This window comes from Alosa sapidissima, chromosome 21 (genome assembly GCF_018492685.1).
Source record: "Alosa sapidissima isolate fAloSap1 chromosome 21, fAloSap1.pri, whole genome shotgun sequence".
NCBI lineage: Eukaryota > Metazoa > Chordata > Actinopteri > Clupeiformes > Clupeidae > Alosa > Alosa sapidissima.
The window spans coordinates 18202777-18223195 of record NC_055977.1 but is presented as its reverse complement, the minus strand read 5'-3'; the positions used below and the strand labels follow the sequence as shown (position 1 = coordinate 18223195).

Below are 20419 nucleotides of genomic sequence, written 5' to 3'. Positions count from 1 at the left end.
AACAAACGCTATTTTTTATGCCCCGGTAATTTCAGTGCTTATTGATCTGCAACTCTGTGTGTTTGGCTCCATATCATAATGCGTGTGTGGACGGAGGAAGGGGAGGGGGGGGGGGGGTGCTTTTTGCCTGAGCCCCCCTCTCTATGCCGATCAATGCACTCTCGCTGACTTCTACCGCCAGCGCAACACCGCGGTTGTTATCCTATCTTTTGCCGGCGTGTGCCAACACCGCGGCACAGCCCTGTCAGTGCAGGATGTTTGTTTATGCTCACGCTGCATTTTTTGTTTGTTTGTTTGTGTTGTCTCGCTCGTCACAACAGTGGATAAGATCCGGCTCATAAAGCGAAATCACTCCAAACCCAGTGCTCTTGCATCTGAAGAAAAGGGTCTGCTTCACTGTAAAAGCCCTACCAGTCCTCTGAAAAACAAGAGGGATGGCGAACTTTACTACTGCCGCAACACACACACACACACACACACACACCAGTCACTGCCAGCTGCATCAGCCACTAAACCCAACATTAGAGGGAGCATGCTAACATCAAAGACAGTGGTCTGCCAAATCAAGGCAAGTGTGTAACTCGGTTTAGTAACACTGTGGGACTGGACACCACTTAGTGCTCAGTCTAGCAGATGCTGATCACAGCAAGCGTCGGGGGCCCCATGGGACCAGCCCCAGTTGCTGAGGCAGAGGCACAGGCAGGGGAAGGCATGCAGTCCTTGCGTGAGAGGTGGCCTTCGGAACACGGAGCTCCGAGATGAGTTTGACCTCCACAGAAGGGCACAAGCTGGGTTGCGTGTTAAGGAGTGGAACGTGTGTGTGTGTATGTGTGTGTGTGTGTGTGTATGTCAGATTCTTGGTGTGCGTGTCTCTATCTCTGTGTGTGTATACTGCCCTGTTACTTTCCCTTTTGTGACTGACATGCACGCAAATGTACACATGCACTTTCACCTGCACGTGCTTCACAGGTGTTCTCTCTCTCACATGCACGAACAGGCACTTTCTCTCTCTGTCATGTGGAGAGGATGGGTTTTAAACTTTATAGATGATCATGTTCCAGGTCTGTCCTTCCCCGCCTGCTGTGCTCATTGATATGCTCTCATCCTCAATGTGCTGTCAGGCAATTTTGTGCACACATATGAACACATGAACGCACACACAGACACACTGGCACTCATGTTTTCACCAATTTTCACTCTGCGTGCAGTGAGGTTCTTTCCTTCTCCTGCAGCGAATGTCCACCTCCTACCTGTAAGTGCCGTTTTCTTTTTGCCCATTCCAGTGCTTACCAAAAGACTGTTGGGACCAGCACCCTTCTATTTTTTGTTCTTGCGTAAGGCTGCTATCCACATGGATACAAGTCTGCACTTTCTTTCACCCCCTACTCAGCAGGGGGCATTTCTCTCTTCATGCCCACTGACTGCCCATAGTCCTGGACAGCTGCCCGTGTACACATGTGCAAGGAAGGTTGTCCAGGGTGCTTCTGCATGGCTCTTCACTCCCCTGTGATGCTACCAACACCGTTCAGCTGAAATCCTTTTCATGGCTTCCAATGAGCACTGATCTGCGTACATACAGTATATAACCCCTGCAGTGGGAAGTGGATGTAATTCCCCTCACCAGATATTCGCTCTCTTGACACCCGCAGAGCTGTTCCTAGATCAGAGAGTCACAGCTTTTTTTTTACAAGGCATCATCTCCCCACATGGTGATTAACGTCAGATACCTCGCTTGTCTAGACATGTGCCAGTGTTCCTCATGTATACACAATGAAGTCCTCTGAGACCTAATGCTGTAAACTAGCGCCTCAGGTTTATTGCGGATAGAGACGACGTAATAAGCATTGACAGTTACTATGTAATATTAATTGACTGTCACACAACTTTACATGCACATGTTTTCTAAAGCTGTGCAGTACATGTCACATTCAATAGCGTTGTACTGTAGTTCAGAGCAGAAAGTTGCGCTTCTTGTGAAAGTTTCTTTTGTTTGGAGAAGTCAAAACATTGGCATTTCCTTGAGGTTTGCCAGGAAGAAAGCAATGACAATAGCAACGCTAGCCGCTGCAGGCCTTGTTCAAATACTAAGACAAAAAAAAAAACACCACATTTCAGAGCGAGAGAGAGGGAGAGAGAGAAATACATTTGGGAAGTATAATGAGAGCGGAAGAGAAAAGAATAAAGATCGAATCAATGAGGTGGAGAAAAATAATAAGGCCCCCTCAGAAAAAAAGACTGAGAGATACAGAAGATGGCAGTGGACAGAGAGCGAGAGTAGGTAGAGGAGCCTGACTGTCATTAGTCTCTGTTTTAATGTCATCAGGCCGCAGCCAGAAGCTCTCTCTGGGTTTAGGGACGGGTTCCTTTCAAAGCCTGTCTGAGGCAGAACCCCTCTGGGACCTCTGTCCAACCCCCCCTCAGGACCCGTGAAAGGGACTCACGCTGGGGTGTGTTATTCACTGCCTTTGGGGTCACTCTGGCCTCCGGTGGGAGAAGATGCTTTCATGAACCTGCCTGTAGTCCGAGACTGTGGTGCGATCCATTACAAGCTAATTATTGGCCTCTAGCCGCCTTGGACTCCCTGATCATGTGGTTACTGTTCCTCAGGGCTAGTACGTGAAGCAGTGGGGACAAGGTGAGGTTAGGGTGAGAAGGAGCGAGAAATATGGAGAGGGAAAGATGGAGAGAGGGAGTTGCTGTTCTGCTCTGTGTTTAAAAATAACCTGCAGACATCTGTGAAGAATGAGAGCTGTTTCCCACTCGTCATTATGCAGTGCAGAATCAAAACGTTTGTGGTTTGGCTTGTGTTGTGCAGACCTGAATAGCAAGACGTCAAGGGAGTGTGTGCATGTGTGTGTGTGTGTATGTGTAAGCGGTGTGTATTTTTATTAGACACTCTGAAATAGGGAAAAAAGTGTAGTGTGGAAGCAGTTGTATAAAGACCGGACGCCTTTGCTGCCAAATTTGGCAAAGTCCCAAACAGGATGAAGGCAAATATGTACCCTGCCATGGGAAATTATACAGTATTTCAAAACAGCTGGCCAGTGGAACCTAAAAGTCATAACTTTTGATGTTTGTCGCGTGCATCCTTGTCCACCTCCGCCTCTCGGCCGTTGGCACCGGGCAGACCTCAGCTTAATTAGGACCGTTGGTAGTTGGAGTGTCTGTGGCTGCTGTGGTCTGTATGAATGGAGGCCAAGGCAAAGAGGCTTTAGCGTGTGTTTGTATGCCAGAGGTGTATAGTGTTAGCAAGCAGCCTCTGGCACAGGGGGAAAGTGGGCTCGCAGTGTGTGTGAGTGAGTCACACTCTGGTCTGAACGTGAGCAGCATGGATGCCCTACACCGCTGAGTCATAGGGTGTGTGTGTGTGTGTGTGTGTGTGTGTGAGTGTGTGAAAGAGAGACTGCAGGCTCTCACCACTTTGACCCCTCTCCTGTCTCTTCCTTTGTAATGGATCTCTTTCTGTCTGTTTTTCCGTCTCTCTCTGTTTTCTACCTGTCCATCTCCCCTGTAGAGGCCTTCTGTACATCTCTAATCAGGAGCTGTACTTCCTGTACTAGTCATCCAGCTCTCTCTTCACTTTACCTTTTCTCTCTCTCTCTCTCTCTCTCTCTCTCTCTCTCTGTGTCTTTCCATATCTCTTTCTTTCTGTTTCTCTTTCCTTTTCCTTCCTCTGTTTCTCTGCTTTCACAAGGCTCCCTCACCCCAGGTCCTTTGCTGAACGCACATTTGTCCTTCAAGCAACGAGGTATTGTCTTCATCGAAAGATTCTGGATGATGGCTACCGCACTAGCTGCCATTCCCCTCAGTCTCCTGCAATTGAGCATCAGGGGTCCTAAAATGACCCTAAGTTCTGAGAATGCAGGAAGCAGAGAACAGCGATGGCAGTTAATACATGTGGAACAATCTCATGGTGTACCAGAGATATTGCCTTCTGTAGCTCAGGCCCTAGTTCAGGAAATGTGAAGTTCAAGTCAACACTGAAACAGAAATTTACAGAAGAGAGTCTTTTTGCACTGATACTTGAATTTCCCCTTGAGGATCAATAAAGTATCTGTCTGTCTGTCTGGTTTTAGCTCATCCATCATGTCAAAGTTATGACACATTTCTTTGCTCATTGCAGTTTTTGCTTGTTCTTCACCGGGTAGTTTTAATTAAAGGGGAACTAATGCAGTTTGTTTAGCTTAATTTACCTTAACTTCACAGTTTCAGAGTCATTGGAATGGTTTTTCTGGGGCGAATGGTGGCCGTCTCGCTTCCCCCTAGCGTCTGTGAGCAGAAAAAACAGCCTTGCAACTTTGGGCCGGCGGGCCGCCAGACTCTGAGGCAGAAAGTCTCACAACCTCGCGATTTAACGAATTGCTTTACTGCACTACATACACGCCAGGCACCGGTCAGATCAAGGTAGCAATGGAATTTCTCAGACATTCGTCATGGCAGAGCAAGCGAAAAGAAGCAGAAAGCGAGTTCTCGGAGGAACAGGGAAAGAGGAAACAGCAGACTGACCGGTTGAGGAGTGTCGTATAATATATACTCTGAAGCTGTAGGGGGAGCTCTGCAGAGAAACCTGCGAGCAAAAAGTGAGAAAACAGCGAAGAAATGGCGAAAACGGGTGCGTTTCCAAAAAGCATAGTTGCTACCCTGTTGCTAACCTGCTAACCTGTTAGCAACTTAAAGGGGAACTTGGCAATTATTTCAACATAATAAACCCATTTAGAAATCATTTGGATGGTTAAATGACCCGATCCGGTGAAAATGGTGACTTTCCCCGCTGCCCCTAGCGTCCCCAGGTGGAAAACCAACCATTGAGACTGCCGTCCCGGAAAAAGAAGTGAGAAATAAGAAACTCGTTTTTAAATTGTGTTTCTTACCTTGCACAATTTCTCCAGCAGAGGGGGAAATATAGCTAATCCTGCCAAGTTTCCCTTTAATTGGTTGGCAATGGGAAATTGCATTGCAACCAACAAAGTTGCTAACTTAGTTAGGGTTTTGGGAAACCCACACCAGCATAGTTTCTCTTTAAAGGGACATGCAAATTTTTTGGGAAATAGCTTACCGATAGTTGCCGTCTAACCCAGAGTTAGATAAGAGGATACATACCCTTCTCTTCCATGCAATAACTCTCTGGTCTGTCACCATTAGCCTAGTTTAACATAATTTACAGCAAGTGGATTAGACCAGTTAGCCTATAGCTTCCTTTTAGCTATAGGTTAGTTACTGCAAAAAAGGCAATGCTGAATATGTAAGTAAGTAAGTAAGTATACTCTTTTGATCCCGTGAGGGAAATTTGGTCTCTGCATTTATCCCAATCCGTGAATTAGTGAAACACACTCGGCACACAGTGAAGTGAAGCACACACTAATCCCGGCGCAGTGAGCTGCCTGCAACAACAGCGGCGCTCGGGGAGCAGTGAGGGGTTAGGTGCCTTGCTCAAGCGCTAACCAGTAGGCTACGGCTGCCCCGTAATATGGTCAAAAGATACTTGTTAGTATGTTTTTAGCAGTTAAGAAGGAACTGGGTGGTGTTGGCAAGGTTTTGTAATTTTAGACCAGAACTGAGTAAGAAAAATGCTCAGGCATCTAATTTGTCTACCAGTTATTTTTCTGTTAATCATTTGTTTCCTGGTATAGCCCATCTAGAGTTTAATGAGAAAAAATAACTGTGAAATTCCTTCCTAATTTTCAGAGTCATTTTCACACACACACACACACACACACACACACAATTTTGTTGTGCTCTTATCTGAGAATAGAGAATAAACACTCACTTTAAGTGTCAAAAACCAGTGCTCATTTTTCTTCACCGCACCACAATAAACATCATTTATTTTCTGAGTCTGTTGTTCACTGTTTGTCCCCCTCGTTCCATTCCATCTCTCCTGTTTATGTGTGTTTTTTTGTTTCAATTTTATACTCCCTCCCCTTCTTTGCAACAACGTGGCATATTTTATAGTCCAGCAGGATTAAACTTCGCCCACTTGGACGTGAACGTTGCGTAATTTCATACTGTTTATGTTTTGGCCCTCCCAAAATGCCAAAGCCAACTTCCTCCCCTCCCTCTCTCTCTCTTTCTTTCTCTCTTTCTTTCTCTCTCTCTCTCGCTCTCTCTCTCTCTCTCTCTCTCTCTCTCTCTCTCTCTCTCTCTCTCTCTCTCTCTCTCTCTCTCTCTCTCTCTCTCTCTCTCTCTGTCTTTTGTCTCTACCCCGTATCTCCGCTCACTTCCTTGCCTCCTCCATTGATAATAAATTATTCATAATCCATTTGACATTTATTTCTGTTTATGTTCCGTCAGCAGTTTTAGCTTCAAACAGAGGCGGGCTGTTCATCTTTAGTGACAGTTGCCAGCATTCTTCTCTTTCCTCTCATTATAACCAGCCAGTCTGGCAGGGGGGAAGAGAAAAGAAATCCTCCTCCTCCTCCTACTTCACACCCTCCACCTCCCTGTTTTCCCCCTGAAGGCTGAAGCAAGGAGACGGTGTCACACACAGCTTGTTCAATCATTTAGAAACGATCCACAAGCATATCTGTCTCTCTCTCTCACACACACACACACCACACACACACACACACACACACACACACACACACACTCAAACATACTGCTAGCAGCAGTGGTGAATTTCTAGTTTCCTTTTTAATGTCGTAGAGATCAAATACCAGGGTTGACATTTTGAACGCCTGGGATGATGTTTGTTTGGTGCATAATATTTGGGGTTGTAGTTTCACTAGGGGTGGGTCTACCAAAGCATTTGTGTCGGCTCTGCATTTATGGGTTCTCAAATAGATCAAGAGTAAATGGCATGGAACATAAAGCGTCAGATTTGAGTGTGCTAGTGGTATGAATGTCCAATTAGCAGCTAGTGCAAGCACTGTAGAAATATTTTCCGTCAAACAAATAGCTCAATGTTTGGGATGTGATTGGGATCGTTTGGAGATGTTTGAAGGTTGTGTGCCTCAGTATCACACTGATCAAACACTATATTTCATTAAATTTAATTTAGCCATTATGCAATGTTTGGTATTTGTAGTTTTACTGTCCATCCAGCACAGACTTGATACTCTGCCCATAGCCCAGTATTATAGTATAGGGGGCACAATGCACACTTGCAGATCAGATACTGTGTGTGGAACGTACTAACCCAGACTCCAGTCATTGTCTATAAATCTATAGTTAGCATTGTTTTTAGTATAAATGTTTAGATATAAAGCTCTTGTAAGATTATTTGACTTAAAATAAGTCAAAATCTTCTTAAATTAAGACATAAAAAAGTACATTTATCTGCCAGTGGATTAAGTAATTTTATCGTAATTTAAGAATCTTATCTTAAATTAAGATACATTTACTTAATCCACTGGCAGATAAATTAAAACAACAAACTACAAACAATGCAGTTTTTTTTTTTTTATCTTAATATCAGATTATAACACTTGGTTAAGATATCATTTTTTGCAGTGCAGAGAGGACAACACTTTAGATCACTGTTACACTAACAGTAAGTAGTGCCTATCACAGCATCCCTCGCGCAACATTAGGACTCTCAGATCACGTCATGGTTCACTTGATCCCCGCATACAGGCAGAACCTGAAAATGTCTAAACCTGTTGTGAACAGGAGAGCAGTGGACAAGCGAGGCTGTGGAGGTTCTGCAGGCATGTCTGGACTGCGATGACTGGGAGATTTCAAGTTCAAGTTTATGATCATGTAATCAAATATGCATTAATCAGCATTGAAATTCCTTGTGCTCAAGTGTCCATTCAACTTCAAGAATAAATAAAAAAAATACTATAAAAAATAGGATGGAGAGAGAAGGAGGAAGAGGGTTAAACAAAATCCAAAAAACACTAAGTGCCATTATGTGGGGATTTCCAAGGACGGTTCAGCATCCTGGTGACTTGCGGGTAGAAACTATCCCTGTATCTGCTGGTACAGGTCCTTATGCTCTTGTATCGTCTGAAGGCAGGATGGTGAAAAGACAGTGGCTGGGATGACTGGGGTCAGAAACTATATGCTTGGCCTTTCTTCTTCAGTGCTGGCTGTAGAGGTCCTGAATGGATGGTAACTCAGTCCTTGTAATGCGCTGTGCTGATCTGACAACTCTTTGTAGTGATTTTCGATCCTGGGCAGTGCTGTTACCATACCATGTTGTTATGCCACCAGTCAGAATGCTCTCTATTGCACAGCGGCAAAAGTTGGTATTTTTAAGACAGAGAGATCTTAAAGGAATTATCCGGAGTAAAATGCAATTTAGATCGATTTACGGATGATTGGGAGTACATGCGTTGAGTTGACATCCAAATCATGTCATTCGGATGTGTTTTGAGAAAGTTCGATGTTACCGTTTTTAGTCAAAGCTCGTTAGCGTGGAAGTGAGAAGGGCATATTATTTCGCCGCTACAAAACGCTATTTTTATACCTCCTTCTACAGTTCCAAACAACATTACACTTACGTGGTAGTGAGTAGAAGGTCCCTAAAGCCAAATCGAAGTATTCCGAGGTCTTTATGTGGTCGGATAGAGAGTCCAGAATGAATTTCATCAAGCCAGTACCTTTCCGGAAATGTTGCCATCTTTGCTGCCATCTTTAGGGGAAAGTCCGTAGGAGTCGATTGCCAAGTGTGCTCTGGAAATTCACAATTTCGTCGCCGTTTAAAAAAAAAAAAAAAAAATAGTCCAGTCCATACAACTTCATTTCAATTTCAAAAGAAATACTGGACTATTTTTTTTTTTAAACGGCGACGAAATTGTGAATTTGAAAGTCTGCCTACAGGAGAGAGATTGACAGTCTGTTAACCTGGTGCAGTGACCACAATCTAGAGCTAAATGCTGCCAAAACTGTGGAGATAGTTGTGGACTTCAGGAGGAACTCCGCCTCACTAGCCCCCATCATACTCCATGACTCCCCAGTGAACAATGTGGAGTTCTTCCGCTTCCTGGGAACAGTCATCTCGCATGATCTGAAGTGGGAGCATAACACCTGCTCCCTCATCAGAAAAAGCACACCAGAGGATGTACTTCTTGTGGCAGTTGAGGAAATTCAACCTGCCAAAGTCGATGATGGTGCACTTCTACTCTACCATCATAGAATCCATCCTCACTTCCTCCATCTTCATCTAGTATGCTGCTGCCACTGCCAAGGACAGGGGATGACTGTAGCGCATCATTTACTCTGCTGAGAGAGTGATTGGCTGCAACCTGCCTTCTCTCCAAAGTCTGTAAACCTCCAGGACTCTGAGGCGGGCAGGAAAGATTGCTGCAGACCCCTCCCACCCTTGACACAGTCTTTTTGAGACACTCCCCTCTGGCAGGAGGCTGTGGTCCATCATGACCAGGTCCTCATGCCACAAAAACAATTTACACAATTGGTCTCCTCAACAAAACATAACCCCTTTCTGCATAGAGTTTTTGTACTTGCATCTGCACTTTGTCATATTTGGAGATATAATATATATATATATATATTATTATATTTAAATACTTATGTCAAGTCAACTTTATTTATATAGCGCATTTCATACACAGAGGTCATTCAATGTGCTTTACATAAACAAAAGCAAACAGTAATAGCAAACTAGAAATGCAATTCCGAGGAATTACTGTACACGAGGGGATGCAATCTGCTGGTTAGGGTGTTGGTGGGGCTGTTGACCTTGTGATACCTGCAAAGGTGCTTTTGGAGTAACCAAATTTGAATCTTGTGTGACATGGCATTCTTGAGATATAACACTCAAGGTGTTTTTGACCTTGACATTTGACCTTCAACCTCCAACATCAACTCACTTCATCTTTGAGTCCATAAAAACACTCAAATCAAATTTGAAGCATGTACGTCAAGCCGTTCTGGAGATATAATGCTGAATGCATGAGATATGGCTGGGACTTTTATTTTGACACACAGGAAACACTTTAACAGGATGTGTAGTTCAGGTAGAGCTAGATTGTATGCTTAGAGGCTGAGACAGTTGAATTCCTCACAGGTGACACCTGTGCCAGTGTTCTGATTAGCCTGGGAACTGCTCTGAGAACTACTTAACGAGCGCAGCTGGCTCTATTATGACATCACAGCCCCCATTCTAGTCTATGGGGGAAAAATACACTTTTAATTACAAATATCTCAAAAAGTATAAACTTCTCAAAAATGAAAAACTGATAGGACGGTAAAGCCTTGGAAGATCTACGGAACGGTGTTTGAACCAAATTTGTACGTTAAGCGGTTTGGGCTGAATAGCGCGCACAAAAAGGTAAAAAGAAAAATAATAATAATAAGAAGAAGTTTTCGGATTTCAATAGAGGGGATGCATCCCCTCTAATAAAAGCATAGAAGGGCAATAGTCAAAAACTAGTTTAAAAAGTAAAGCTCATAATAAAAAAGAAAACATAAAACGCACAGGGTAAAATCATTTAAAAATAAAGAATAATTAAAAAGACAAAATAAAAGACACAAGTTAGAATAATTTAAAGGCAGATTCAGAATTCATAACTAAGTACAGTTAGCAGAAGGCATCTGAGAACAGTTTGGTCTCAAGTCTAGATTAAAAACTGGCTACAGTTGGGGCCTTTTTGATGTCTTCCGAAAGTTGGTTCCAGAGCTGAACCGCATAACAGCTAAAGCAGCTAAACATGCTTCACCATGTTTAGTTTTAACAGCAGGTTTTACTAACTGATTTTTCTCCTGAGACCTGAGGGGTCGAGAAGGTGTGTACTGCTGAAGCATGTCTGATAGGTATTTAGGTCCTGCTCCATTTACTAATTTATATACAAGCAGTAGTGCTTTAAAGTCAATTCTGTGACTTACTGGAAGCCAGTGTAGGGACTTGGGGCTGCTGCATTTTGTATCACCTGAAGCTGTTTGATAGTCTTTTTAGGAAGGCCTGTGAAAAGCCCATTGTAGTAATCAACCCTGCTGGAGATGCATGAATGAGTTTTTCTAAAGTTTTAAATATTTCTGAGGTGGTTAAAAGCCGATTTTATTATTGCTTTTATGTGGCTGTTGAAATTTAGATCACTGTCAATTAATACACCAAAGTTTTTAACAGTATCCTTTGCTTTCAACCCTTTTGTGTCAAGGACACACAAATATAATTACCAAATATAATTATTTCAGTTTTGTCTTTGTTCAGCTGAAGAAAATGTTGAGACATCCAGTTGTTGATTTGTTCAATACACTGACAAAGAGTACAGAGCGATTTGGCGACAGAGCTAAGTAAATTTGTGTGTCATCTGCATAGCTATGATATGAAATCAATTTATTTTGGAAGTGGGAGCATATAGAGGTTGAATAATAGTGGCCCCAGGATCAACCCCTGGGGAACACCACAGGTGTGTGTGTGTGTCTTGCACCATTTCAATAAGTCAAATTCCTTGTTTTTTCTTTTTCATGTGGAAAAAGAAAAAAGAAATGGCAATAAAATGATCCTGATTCTGATTTAAAGTGAGATGAGCTTGCATCTTTAGTCATCTAGGCTGTCTACTGCAGAGTTGCTTTCCCTGTGCAGAAAATGAACTTGAGTCCACAAAGGATATGAGGCCACTATTAGATAGTCAAGGTTGTGTGTGTGTGTGTGTGTGTGTGTGGGTAATAATTTATCCTACCAATCTAGGGAAGAAATAAACAAAGCAACAGACAAATTGCAAAAGCCCCAAAGCCATCGCTCTTTGTTTACACTTCAGTAAGATCAAAATTCTAGTCAAATGTATCCATTCCCCTTTCCTTTTTTTTTTTTTTAAAAGTGCACTTCCGTGGACATCATTTATTTTCATAACACAGACGCATGCAGGCCGGTGTCATGTTCTCTCTCAGGTTCCCATTAGTAATGTGAAAAGGGGTCGCGCTCTTGCCAAGCTTCTCCGAGGACAGGCGACGTGAGCTTTCAATTGATTAAGGTGTTTTTAATCTAATGGTCCCTAGCCTTATCTCCTCGCCTCACTGAAAATGACCCTTTTCATGAAAAATTTAGTTTTTTTTTCTTTTTCTGGGCAGGTGTGCGTGCTGTGGTTTTTCAACTGGGTTTAAAAAGGGAGAAAAAAAAACAGGGATAGAAGGTGAGAGAAATGATAGAATGACATGGAGGAGGAAGAAAGAGAGAGACAGAGAGATGGGGAAGAAAGACAAAGTGTTTTAATGAACGTGTCTGTGGAGCGAGTGTCTCTCGTTATCAATCAACCCCTATGCAGATGGTTTTGTTTTGTTTGGATTTGCAAATTCCACGTTGCCCACATTACTTGTAGCTTGGGTCGTTTAGAGATTTCTCTGTTGCCTTGGGTGTCAGAAGAAGAACCTGATATGCATCTCATTTCAACAATAATCAACGAGAAGGAAACCCAGAGGCTCCCCTGAGCAGCATATTTAAGCCACAACAAAGCACTCAAAAAAGAAAATAAGCCTGACTACCTGACGTACACCACACTCAGGCTTTATATAAAATATTTGTTTCTTCATAACTTCTTCCGGTATGTTGACCTGTGTCTGCCTCTTTTAATACATATCTTGCAGAGTATACTTGCTTAATAAACCCCCCCCACACAAACACACATACACATACACATCCCCCCAAAGCTCTCCAACAACCACCACTCCACTTACTTGTCATCTTCACCTCACACAGTCGCCTCCTCTCTCTTGGGGCTGAAGGCTCCAGTGGGGAGCCAGTCCATTTAGCCCCCAGGGGGGGAAGGCCTGTTATATAACCCTTTGCCACTGGCTGGCGTTCATAACAACAGTATCTTCATGTGCTGCCACCTAAGACTTGTACAGCTATTTGTTTTTTTTCTCCTTTTGAAGGCATTTCTCCAAGAGACCTTATATGCCGTTTTGTTCCCATTCCATCTCTGTGAAGGAATAGGCCATATCTTTTTCTTTCTTCATGTAAGTAATAAAGGTAATCTAGCCACAGGTGTAGGGTTCCCTGTTGTGTGGCAGGGATATGAAAATAAAAGATTGACAGGTTATTTAGTCTCTATGGCAATATGCTGCTGAAGAGTGTGCCCCAAGGCTAGGGCCTACGCATAGAATACTGGCTACTCATACATTGAATTAGTCTTCCTGAAGGGCCCCCTAGACAAGGTTCAGGTATTCAGAACTGAGGAAGTCTGCGGAGAGTAGGACTTTGTTACACCATGCTTATGATTCCTGTTTCGGCTAGGAGCCTGTCTCACCAGACATCTCCTTAAGCAATTTCATCAGCAGTTTTGTCATGATTATATTATTCAATATATCTAATCTGTTGGGGTTTTTATTTGTATATGTGCAGGAAGTAGACTTATTGCAAAATGTTGGACTAAACCTGGTAGCTGAAGCCATTTCTGTAGTCACCAGCTACCGGCAACTGTTACTGATTCAGACATACTAAAGTACTGAAAAAAAGGACCGTTTGATACTGGTACCAATATTGTTTCAGTGAATTGATGACCTGTTGTCATTACTCTGGTGGCATCTGCTTGTATTTACCTTGTATCCTGCACTAGTATGGAGTTGATTTATTATTAAACTTTATTACAGGCTCAAGGCCCACAGAAGACAATACTGTACACAGATCAATAAAACATCACACATTCATATATACACATTCTATACAGCAACAACAGAAGAATAGAGCTAATGAAGGCACAGATACCAGTGTTCCCATATTTTTGACATGTACCTCACAGAGCTACGACTTGGATCTACTATCTGAACAATAAGCTCATTCATGGATCGGTCCAGCCTGTTCATAAACTTGAAAGTGAGATTTCTCACCAAAGCCATGAAAGTAGTTAAACCCAGCCTACAGAACAGCTGGCTTGCCCTGGTACTTCTTGGTTTCTTCAAGAGAATCCTGAGACAGTCATTATAGGCTACTTTTAGCTTAAGCAGGCTCTCCTTCTTATATCTAACCCAGAGAGGAGCTGTGTAAAGAGGGGAGCAGTAAGTTCGAAACAGGTTGATTTTAACATCTGTAGTGCAGTGATGGAATTTTCTAGCCAGCATGTTGGCTTGGACATATAGCACTCTCCTTTGTCTGCTCATGTCAGCATCATCCTCCAGTGTATCTGTTAGGATGTGCCCCAGATATTTTGTGGTATTAGCTACTCCCAGCTCTTCTCCAGATAGATAGAAAGAAGGGAATTTAATGTTTAAATCATCTTTTGTTCTACATATCATAACCACACTTTTCTTTGCATTATATTTAATATCAAATTCTACCCCATAATCAGAACAGATATTAAGTAGCTGTTGGAACCCACTGCTGCTTGGTGATAGAATGGTTAGGTCGTCTGCATATAAGAAATGATTAATCAACATTTCTCCAACCATACAGCCGGTTTGGCATGTCCCCAACTGCCTGGACAGGTCATCCATGTAGGCATTAAATAAGGCTGGAGATAAAATCCCCCCCTGCCTTACCCCATTACTAACATAAAAAGATGTAGATAGAGTGTTCCCCCATTTAACCCGCACACGTTGGTTAGAGTACCAAAAGGCTAAGATTCGTACTAGGCTGCTGGGGACATCCCTGTGCATGAGTTTATTAAACAATTTCAAATGATTAATGCGGTCAAACGCCTTGGACGCATCAATAAAACCTAAAAGCCCTAAAACCTTATGTTATAACAGGCTAATTCATACATTATCATCATTCATTTCTGCTAACTAATAATGATTAGGTCCTGGAATTTGACACGTGACATGATGCTTGGCAAAATGTCCTCTCTGACAGCATGTCTAGTGAAATCTGTTGCTTGTGTTTTGTTTTTATTTTTATTTTCCTCTGAGACGGGCATTGATTCTGTATTTGCGCTGTGGCATCTGATAGTCGTCCTTCAGCTGCTCGGCATTGAAGGACTCTCTTTAGCCATGCAGTGACTCATCCCAATCGAATGCATCGACTTTCTTGGGGATCATTTGAAATTAGGAGTGGCAGCTTGAAGTCTCTCTCCATCTTCTGCTGTCTCTGGTCTTTTCTTCTCTTCGCCCACAGGTTTTAGCTGTGCATAAACATTCAGAAGGAATTTGGACGGCTTAAACTTTTCCTTTCATCACACAGCTTAGCTATAGTATTTCCTTTGAGTTTGTTGCATTTCTTTTGACTTAAATCACCTCATGTGGTGTGTCTTTAATGTGTTTTTTTTTTCCCTGTGATCAAATCAGATCAGCCAATCAACCCCAAGTGATGGTTGCCTATGTATGTTTCTCTCTCTATTTCCACTTTCTCACTCTCTGTCCATCTCTCTCTCTCTCTCTCCTGTCTTTCCCCCCAGCAGCTAAAAGGTATAAGTCAGGAAGATAAGTTTGTTATGCAAGAGGTAGGAGGGGGGGGGGTTAGCTCATGAGTGATGACACAGCTGAGGCCATAAACACTCTTTTATAGATTCGGCCATAAAGCACAGGGGCAGGTTCCTCACCTGAAGGCCCGGCCCAGAAACCGCTCCCCTCACTGGCCAAATGCTAGACGCTGATCTACAAGCACGGGGCCTCGTTAAATTTACACCACACACCCCCCAACTTTATTAACCTTCCTGGTTGGTGCTGTCAGTCAACATTTATTTGTTTGTCGAATCTTGGGAGGTCTTGTTTTAATGTCTGCAGTATTCATATCATTACGGACATTAAGGCCATTTTTTTGCCATTAAAAGGCAAAGGCTTCTCTTGAGAAAAGGCATTTGTTCTAAAGTGTTTACTAATGGATTCCCACCTCTGATTTTACTTCAGAAATGACATTAAACACACAGGATGTGTTCTAAAGGTAGTCTGCAATCAAAGAATAACATTGTTTTCCCTCATCTTTTCTTTCTCATTTGTCCATTCACAGAAAAGAAAGAAGTGACCCAGAGTCTGGAGAACTACACCTCTAAGTGCCCAGGTGGGATGGAGGTGATCACTCTGCCTGATGGCATGAAGCTGCCCCCGGTGCCCTTCACCAAGCTGCCCATCGTCAGGTCTGTTGGCAGTACGAGCTGGCCTCTCCAGGCCCTGGCTTCCACTTGGTCATTGTTTTTGAATGAATATGTTTGCTGTTTATATACATAGTGCTGGTTTCATGTACATGGATTAAGCCCTGGATTAAAGGAATTATCCGGAGTAAAATGCACTTTAGATCAATTTACGGATGATTGGGAGTACATACGTTGAGTTGACATCCAAATCATGTCATTCGGATGTGTTTTGAGAAAGTTCGATGTTACAGTTTTTAGTCAGAACTCGTTAGCCTGGAAGTGATGCGGGCATGTCATTTCGCTGCTACAAAACGCTATTTTTATACCTCTTCTACAGTTCCAAACAACATTACACTTACATGGTAGTGAGTAGAGGGTCCCTAGGAGTCGATTGCTGAGTGTGGAGTAACACGCTCTGGAAATTCACAATTTCGTCGCCGTTTTAAAAAAAAAAAAAAAAAAACATAGTCCAGTCCATACAACTTCATTTCAATTTCGAAAGAAATACTGGACTATGTTTAAAAAAAAAAAAAAAAAACGGCGACGAAATTGTGAATTTCCAGAGCGCACTCCACACTCAGCAATCGACTCCTATGGACTTTCCCCTGAAGATGGCAGCAAAGATTGCAACATTTCCGGAAAGGTACTGGCTTGATGAAATTCATTCTGGACTCTCTATCCGACCACATAAAGACCTCGGGATACTTCGGTTTGGCTTTAGGGACCCTCTACTCACTACCACGTAAGTGTAATGTTGTTTGGAACTGTAGAAGAGGTATAAAAATAGCGTTTTGTAGCGGCAAAATGACATGCCCGCGTCACCGCGAGTTTTGACTAAAAACGGTAACATTGAACTTTCTCAAAACACATCCGAATGACATGATTTGGATGTCAACTCAACGTATGTACTCCCGATCATCCGTAAATTGATCTAAAGTGCATTTTACTCCGGATAATTCCTTTAAGTTCTAGACTACGGTAATTGAAAACCTCAATGAAAATCTCCATTTTTAGTCTAGGCCTAGGCTTGATTCACGTATAGGAAGCTGGCTGAGTGTGTTTTATAGACTACAGACATACTGTAAGTCTCTGATGGAATGAAGCTGGGTATAGAGAGAAAGTGGTAAGTTTCATGTTTAAAACTATACTCTTACAAGGCTCAACTGAAGTTGAGTTCAGTTGAATTATTGTTGAGATTACAACAGCAAAGATATGTTTACATTTTTAGTAGAAGTCTACTGTAATGATTTACACTAGCATCCTGGTCCCACATTTGAGACTAATTTGTTTCTGAGCAGTAATCACACTATTCACTGAAGTGTCTATTTCTGTGTATAGTTATCATTTAAAGCAAAACTCATGATGTTTTTCCCTATTCTGTGTGCTAAACCCTTCGTGTGATGAAGGAAGGTGATAATGATTTGCTCATAATTGGAAAGCTTTGCTATTAGCCTGGAGTGCATAGTGAATTAAATAGAGAGAACTTTCAAGCGCTAATGCCTTTTCATAAAGATTGGGTAGGATGATTTAAGGCTAATTCATAAAAAATAAAAAAAAATCTTCTTTGGGTCCCTCCTAGATGCAAAACCAGAAAGAAAACATCTGTCTACCTATGTCAGGCATTAGAAGGGGGATATGTATGAGGGCTGCATAAATGGGATTAAAAAACAAAACAAAAAACAATAAAATCAAGGCTAAATACATTTTTTGTTTGTTTGTTTTTGAGGAATTCATGTGTATGAGCCTCATGTGGTTATGTGTTGTTGCTAAAGCAAATTAGGGTGCCCAGGTGGGCTTATCAGCTGCAACATATTCAGTTCAGATTTGTTAACAGCTCAGTCAACAATGCAGTGTTGTAAAAAAGAAAATAAATTGGGGTGTTTTTATTTTACAAATTTAGAGAGCCTGAAAATAAATCCCTATTGGCTTTGTGCACAATTAAATATGTTTTGAAGTGTATAATGGGAATCTTTGTTAAAGATTTGTGTGCAAAAATCCGCATAAACACTAGGTAACACAATGTGATATTGGTTGACTTCAAGCCACAGTCTCCAATTCAGAGACGATACAGAGCACACTCTCTGTCCTCCTTACCCCTGGGTCCTGCTCCCTCTGACCCGCCTTACTAGACCCTGTCTCTCTCTCTCTCTCTCTCTCTCTCTCTCTCTCTCTCTCTCTCTCACCCCTCTGTGCCTCATCAGCAACTCTGCTATAGTCTAACCTGCTACTGCCGCCATCATTGTCTCAAACGTCTAATCAGTGGCCCTCCCACGCCAGTGCTCCTCCAGGCCTCTCCCAGCTGTGTGTGGGAGCCAAGAGGCTGAGTGCTTTCTTGCTGGGTCACTGCAGCATGGGGATATAATGTATTTTGGGGCTGGTTTTAGTGCAATAAAGTGTGATGGTTATATAAATGGCATTGTTATTGTTATTATTAACTGTTATCAGAAAAATGTTGAGCACAGAGAGAGCAAAGATCAGGTCAAACACAAGTTGCCATTTTCCGTCATGATTGTTGCTCCAAATCGATCAAGTCTTGTCAGTTGAATCAAGTTGAAGGAGAGTATATTCCCATCAAGGACTTTGAAGAAGTTACCACAGCAGTTACTGGTCTTTTTACCACACATTCAATCGTAACACTGAAATTATTGAACTTGTATCTCTTTCTAATGTAGTTATGACGTAAATGCTTTGATAAACATCAGTAGTCGGAATTCCATACTGCAAGTAAAAGAATGTGATGCTGATTGACCTCTTAATTTCAGTGCCAATTAGCATTTAATTTCACTGCTAAACGTCCTGACCCCTCTGTGCTCTTCCAGGTCTGTGAAGCTGCTGAACTTGCCGGTCAGCCTGCGGCCCCACAAAGTGAAGGCCCTATTGGGCCAAAGCCTGTCCAGCAAGAGCCCCTTCATCTACTCACCCATCGCCATGCACAACCGCGGAGACGAGCGTAACAAGAAGATCGGTAGGTGGACAAGGCCTATGACCTGTGTGATGTAGCCATTGTAAAGCATTGTAATGTTACTCGTATGAAAAAGCATATTTGTGCCTTTATCACTTACGTTTGCTGCTCTCCAGTACTGTAGATAGGGTGCTCAGTGGTCTCCGAGATCATTCACATCCAAACTTTAAAGACACCAGGCAAGCCTGATGCTTTTTCTCTACGAAACTCCCCCTCGCTCGGTCTGAAGCTCTTTTCCTTTTCTTTGCATCTTCCGTCAAGGGTTTTCGCTGCTTCTTTGCCGGCTCTGCCATTATACACACGTTTGCAACAATCTCTAGCGTCTTGTTAGCCTGCCTCTGTACTGTAAACTGATCCTGCTTCGGTCGGCGGGTAGGATACACCGAACTTGCAAGTGGGATATTCTTCCTACAGGCAGTAGGGGCGGGCGAGAGAGCCTTCATTTGCCCCGTAATGAGTCATTTAACCATATACCGACTTACGAAGATGATCAATTAACACGAAAACGTTGCCTGGTGTCCCTTTAACAGTTGACTTGAACATAGTGGTCACAAAGACCAGTCCTGGCATGCTGCAATAGTTGAGAAGAAAGACCGTTTACACTCTTTTCAACAGTGCCTGCTTCACCCTCGTGAACAAATGATCCACTCAGCTGAACTTGAACTCAACTTGACCTCGATGCCACTCTCGCTCAAGAAATACTCCTTAGAGGTCTCTCTCTCAAAGGCATGTGAGACATTCCCTTTGTCACAGGGGTGTCTCACATGTCCCGCTACAAGGATGAAAATGGCCTCGGGTGCCTCAAGATTGAGATTCAGGGGTCACAAGACAAGATTATTACCTCATCTGCCTCCAAAACATGAATACATCTAACAGGGTCTTATCAGAGTTGTTAAAGGTAACTGCCATGCATTGCACATATAGGAAATGCGTAGGATTGTGCAAATAAAAAGTATGAAGACGTTCATTCATATATTTCCTCTACTCTTTTTTTTTTTTTAGGATCTAGTCATTTTCTTTGAATTAGTGAGCCTGAGCACGCTCTGCTAGTACCGTGATTGAGCTGTGGTTTTGCATATGGGAGCTCTCAGACACAAGGGTCTCTCTGGGACTTGTTTGGGAGCCAAATTTCCTCTAATCTCATTGGACTTGGAGGGCCCTCCAAGCCTGGCAGTGCTCACGCCGGACCGAACGTGACAGATGGCCTTCTCGGCGTGAGCTCGCCCAGACTTGTGTAGAGGAATGAGCGAGAGCGGCATATGAACTCGCCGCACTCCAACTTCTCGCTCCCCATGCCAAGTCAAACTGGCTTCGCCACAACGGCGGCCGCTAATAGATTAATTTTTCTAACCTGATTGAGCAGAATTGGCTGGTTGGTATTCTGCCACTTCGCTCAAAATTATGTTGGCCCCTGCGGAATATTAAGTCCACGTACACAAAGTGAACATTCTTGTTTTCCAAAATCGCAACGTTAGAAAATTAGTAATGGATATTATGAATACTTCATTTATTTATTTTTTACTTTGTTTTGCTGCCTTTTTCACCCATT

The 20419-nt window shown here is 42.7% G+C and overlaps 1 protein-coding gene across 1 annotated transcript in view; it reads left to right on the top strand.

Annotated features, from left to right (window-relative positions):
• trappc9 (trafficking protein particle complex subunit 9) overlaps positions 1-20419 on the top strand; it is a 243456-nt gene that overhangs the window by 17103 nt on the left and 205934 nt on the right. Inside the window, exons 9-13 of the mRNA XM_042076112.1 lie at positions 2434-2447; positions 12635-12644; positions 14904-14953; positions 15736-15911; positions 18728-18873. Of these exons, the coding sequence (XP_041932046.1) occupies positions 2434-2447; positions 12635-12644; positions 14904-14953; positions 15736-15911; positions 18728-18873 (396 nt within the window). The remainder of the gene's footprint in view (positions 1-2433; positions 2448-12634; positions 12645-14903; positions 14954-15735; positions 15912-18727; positions 18874-20419) is intronic.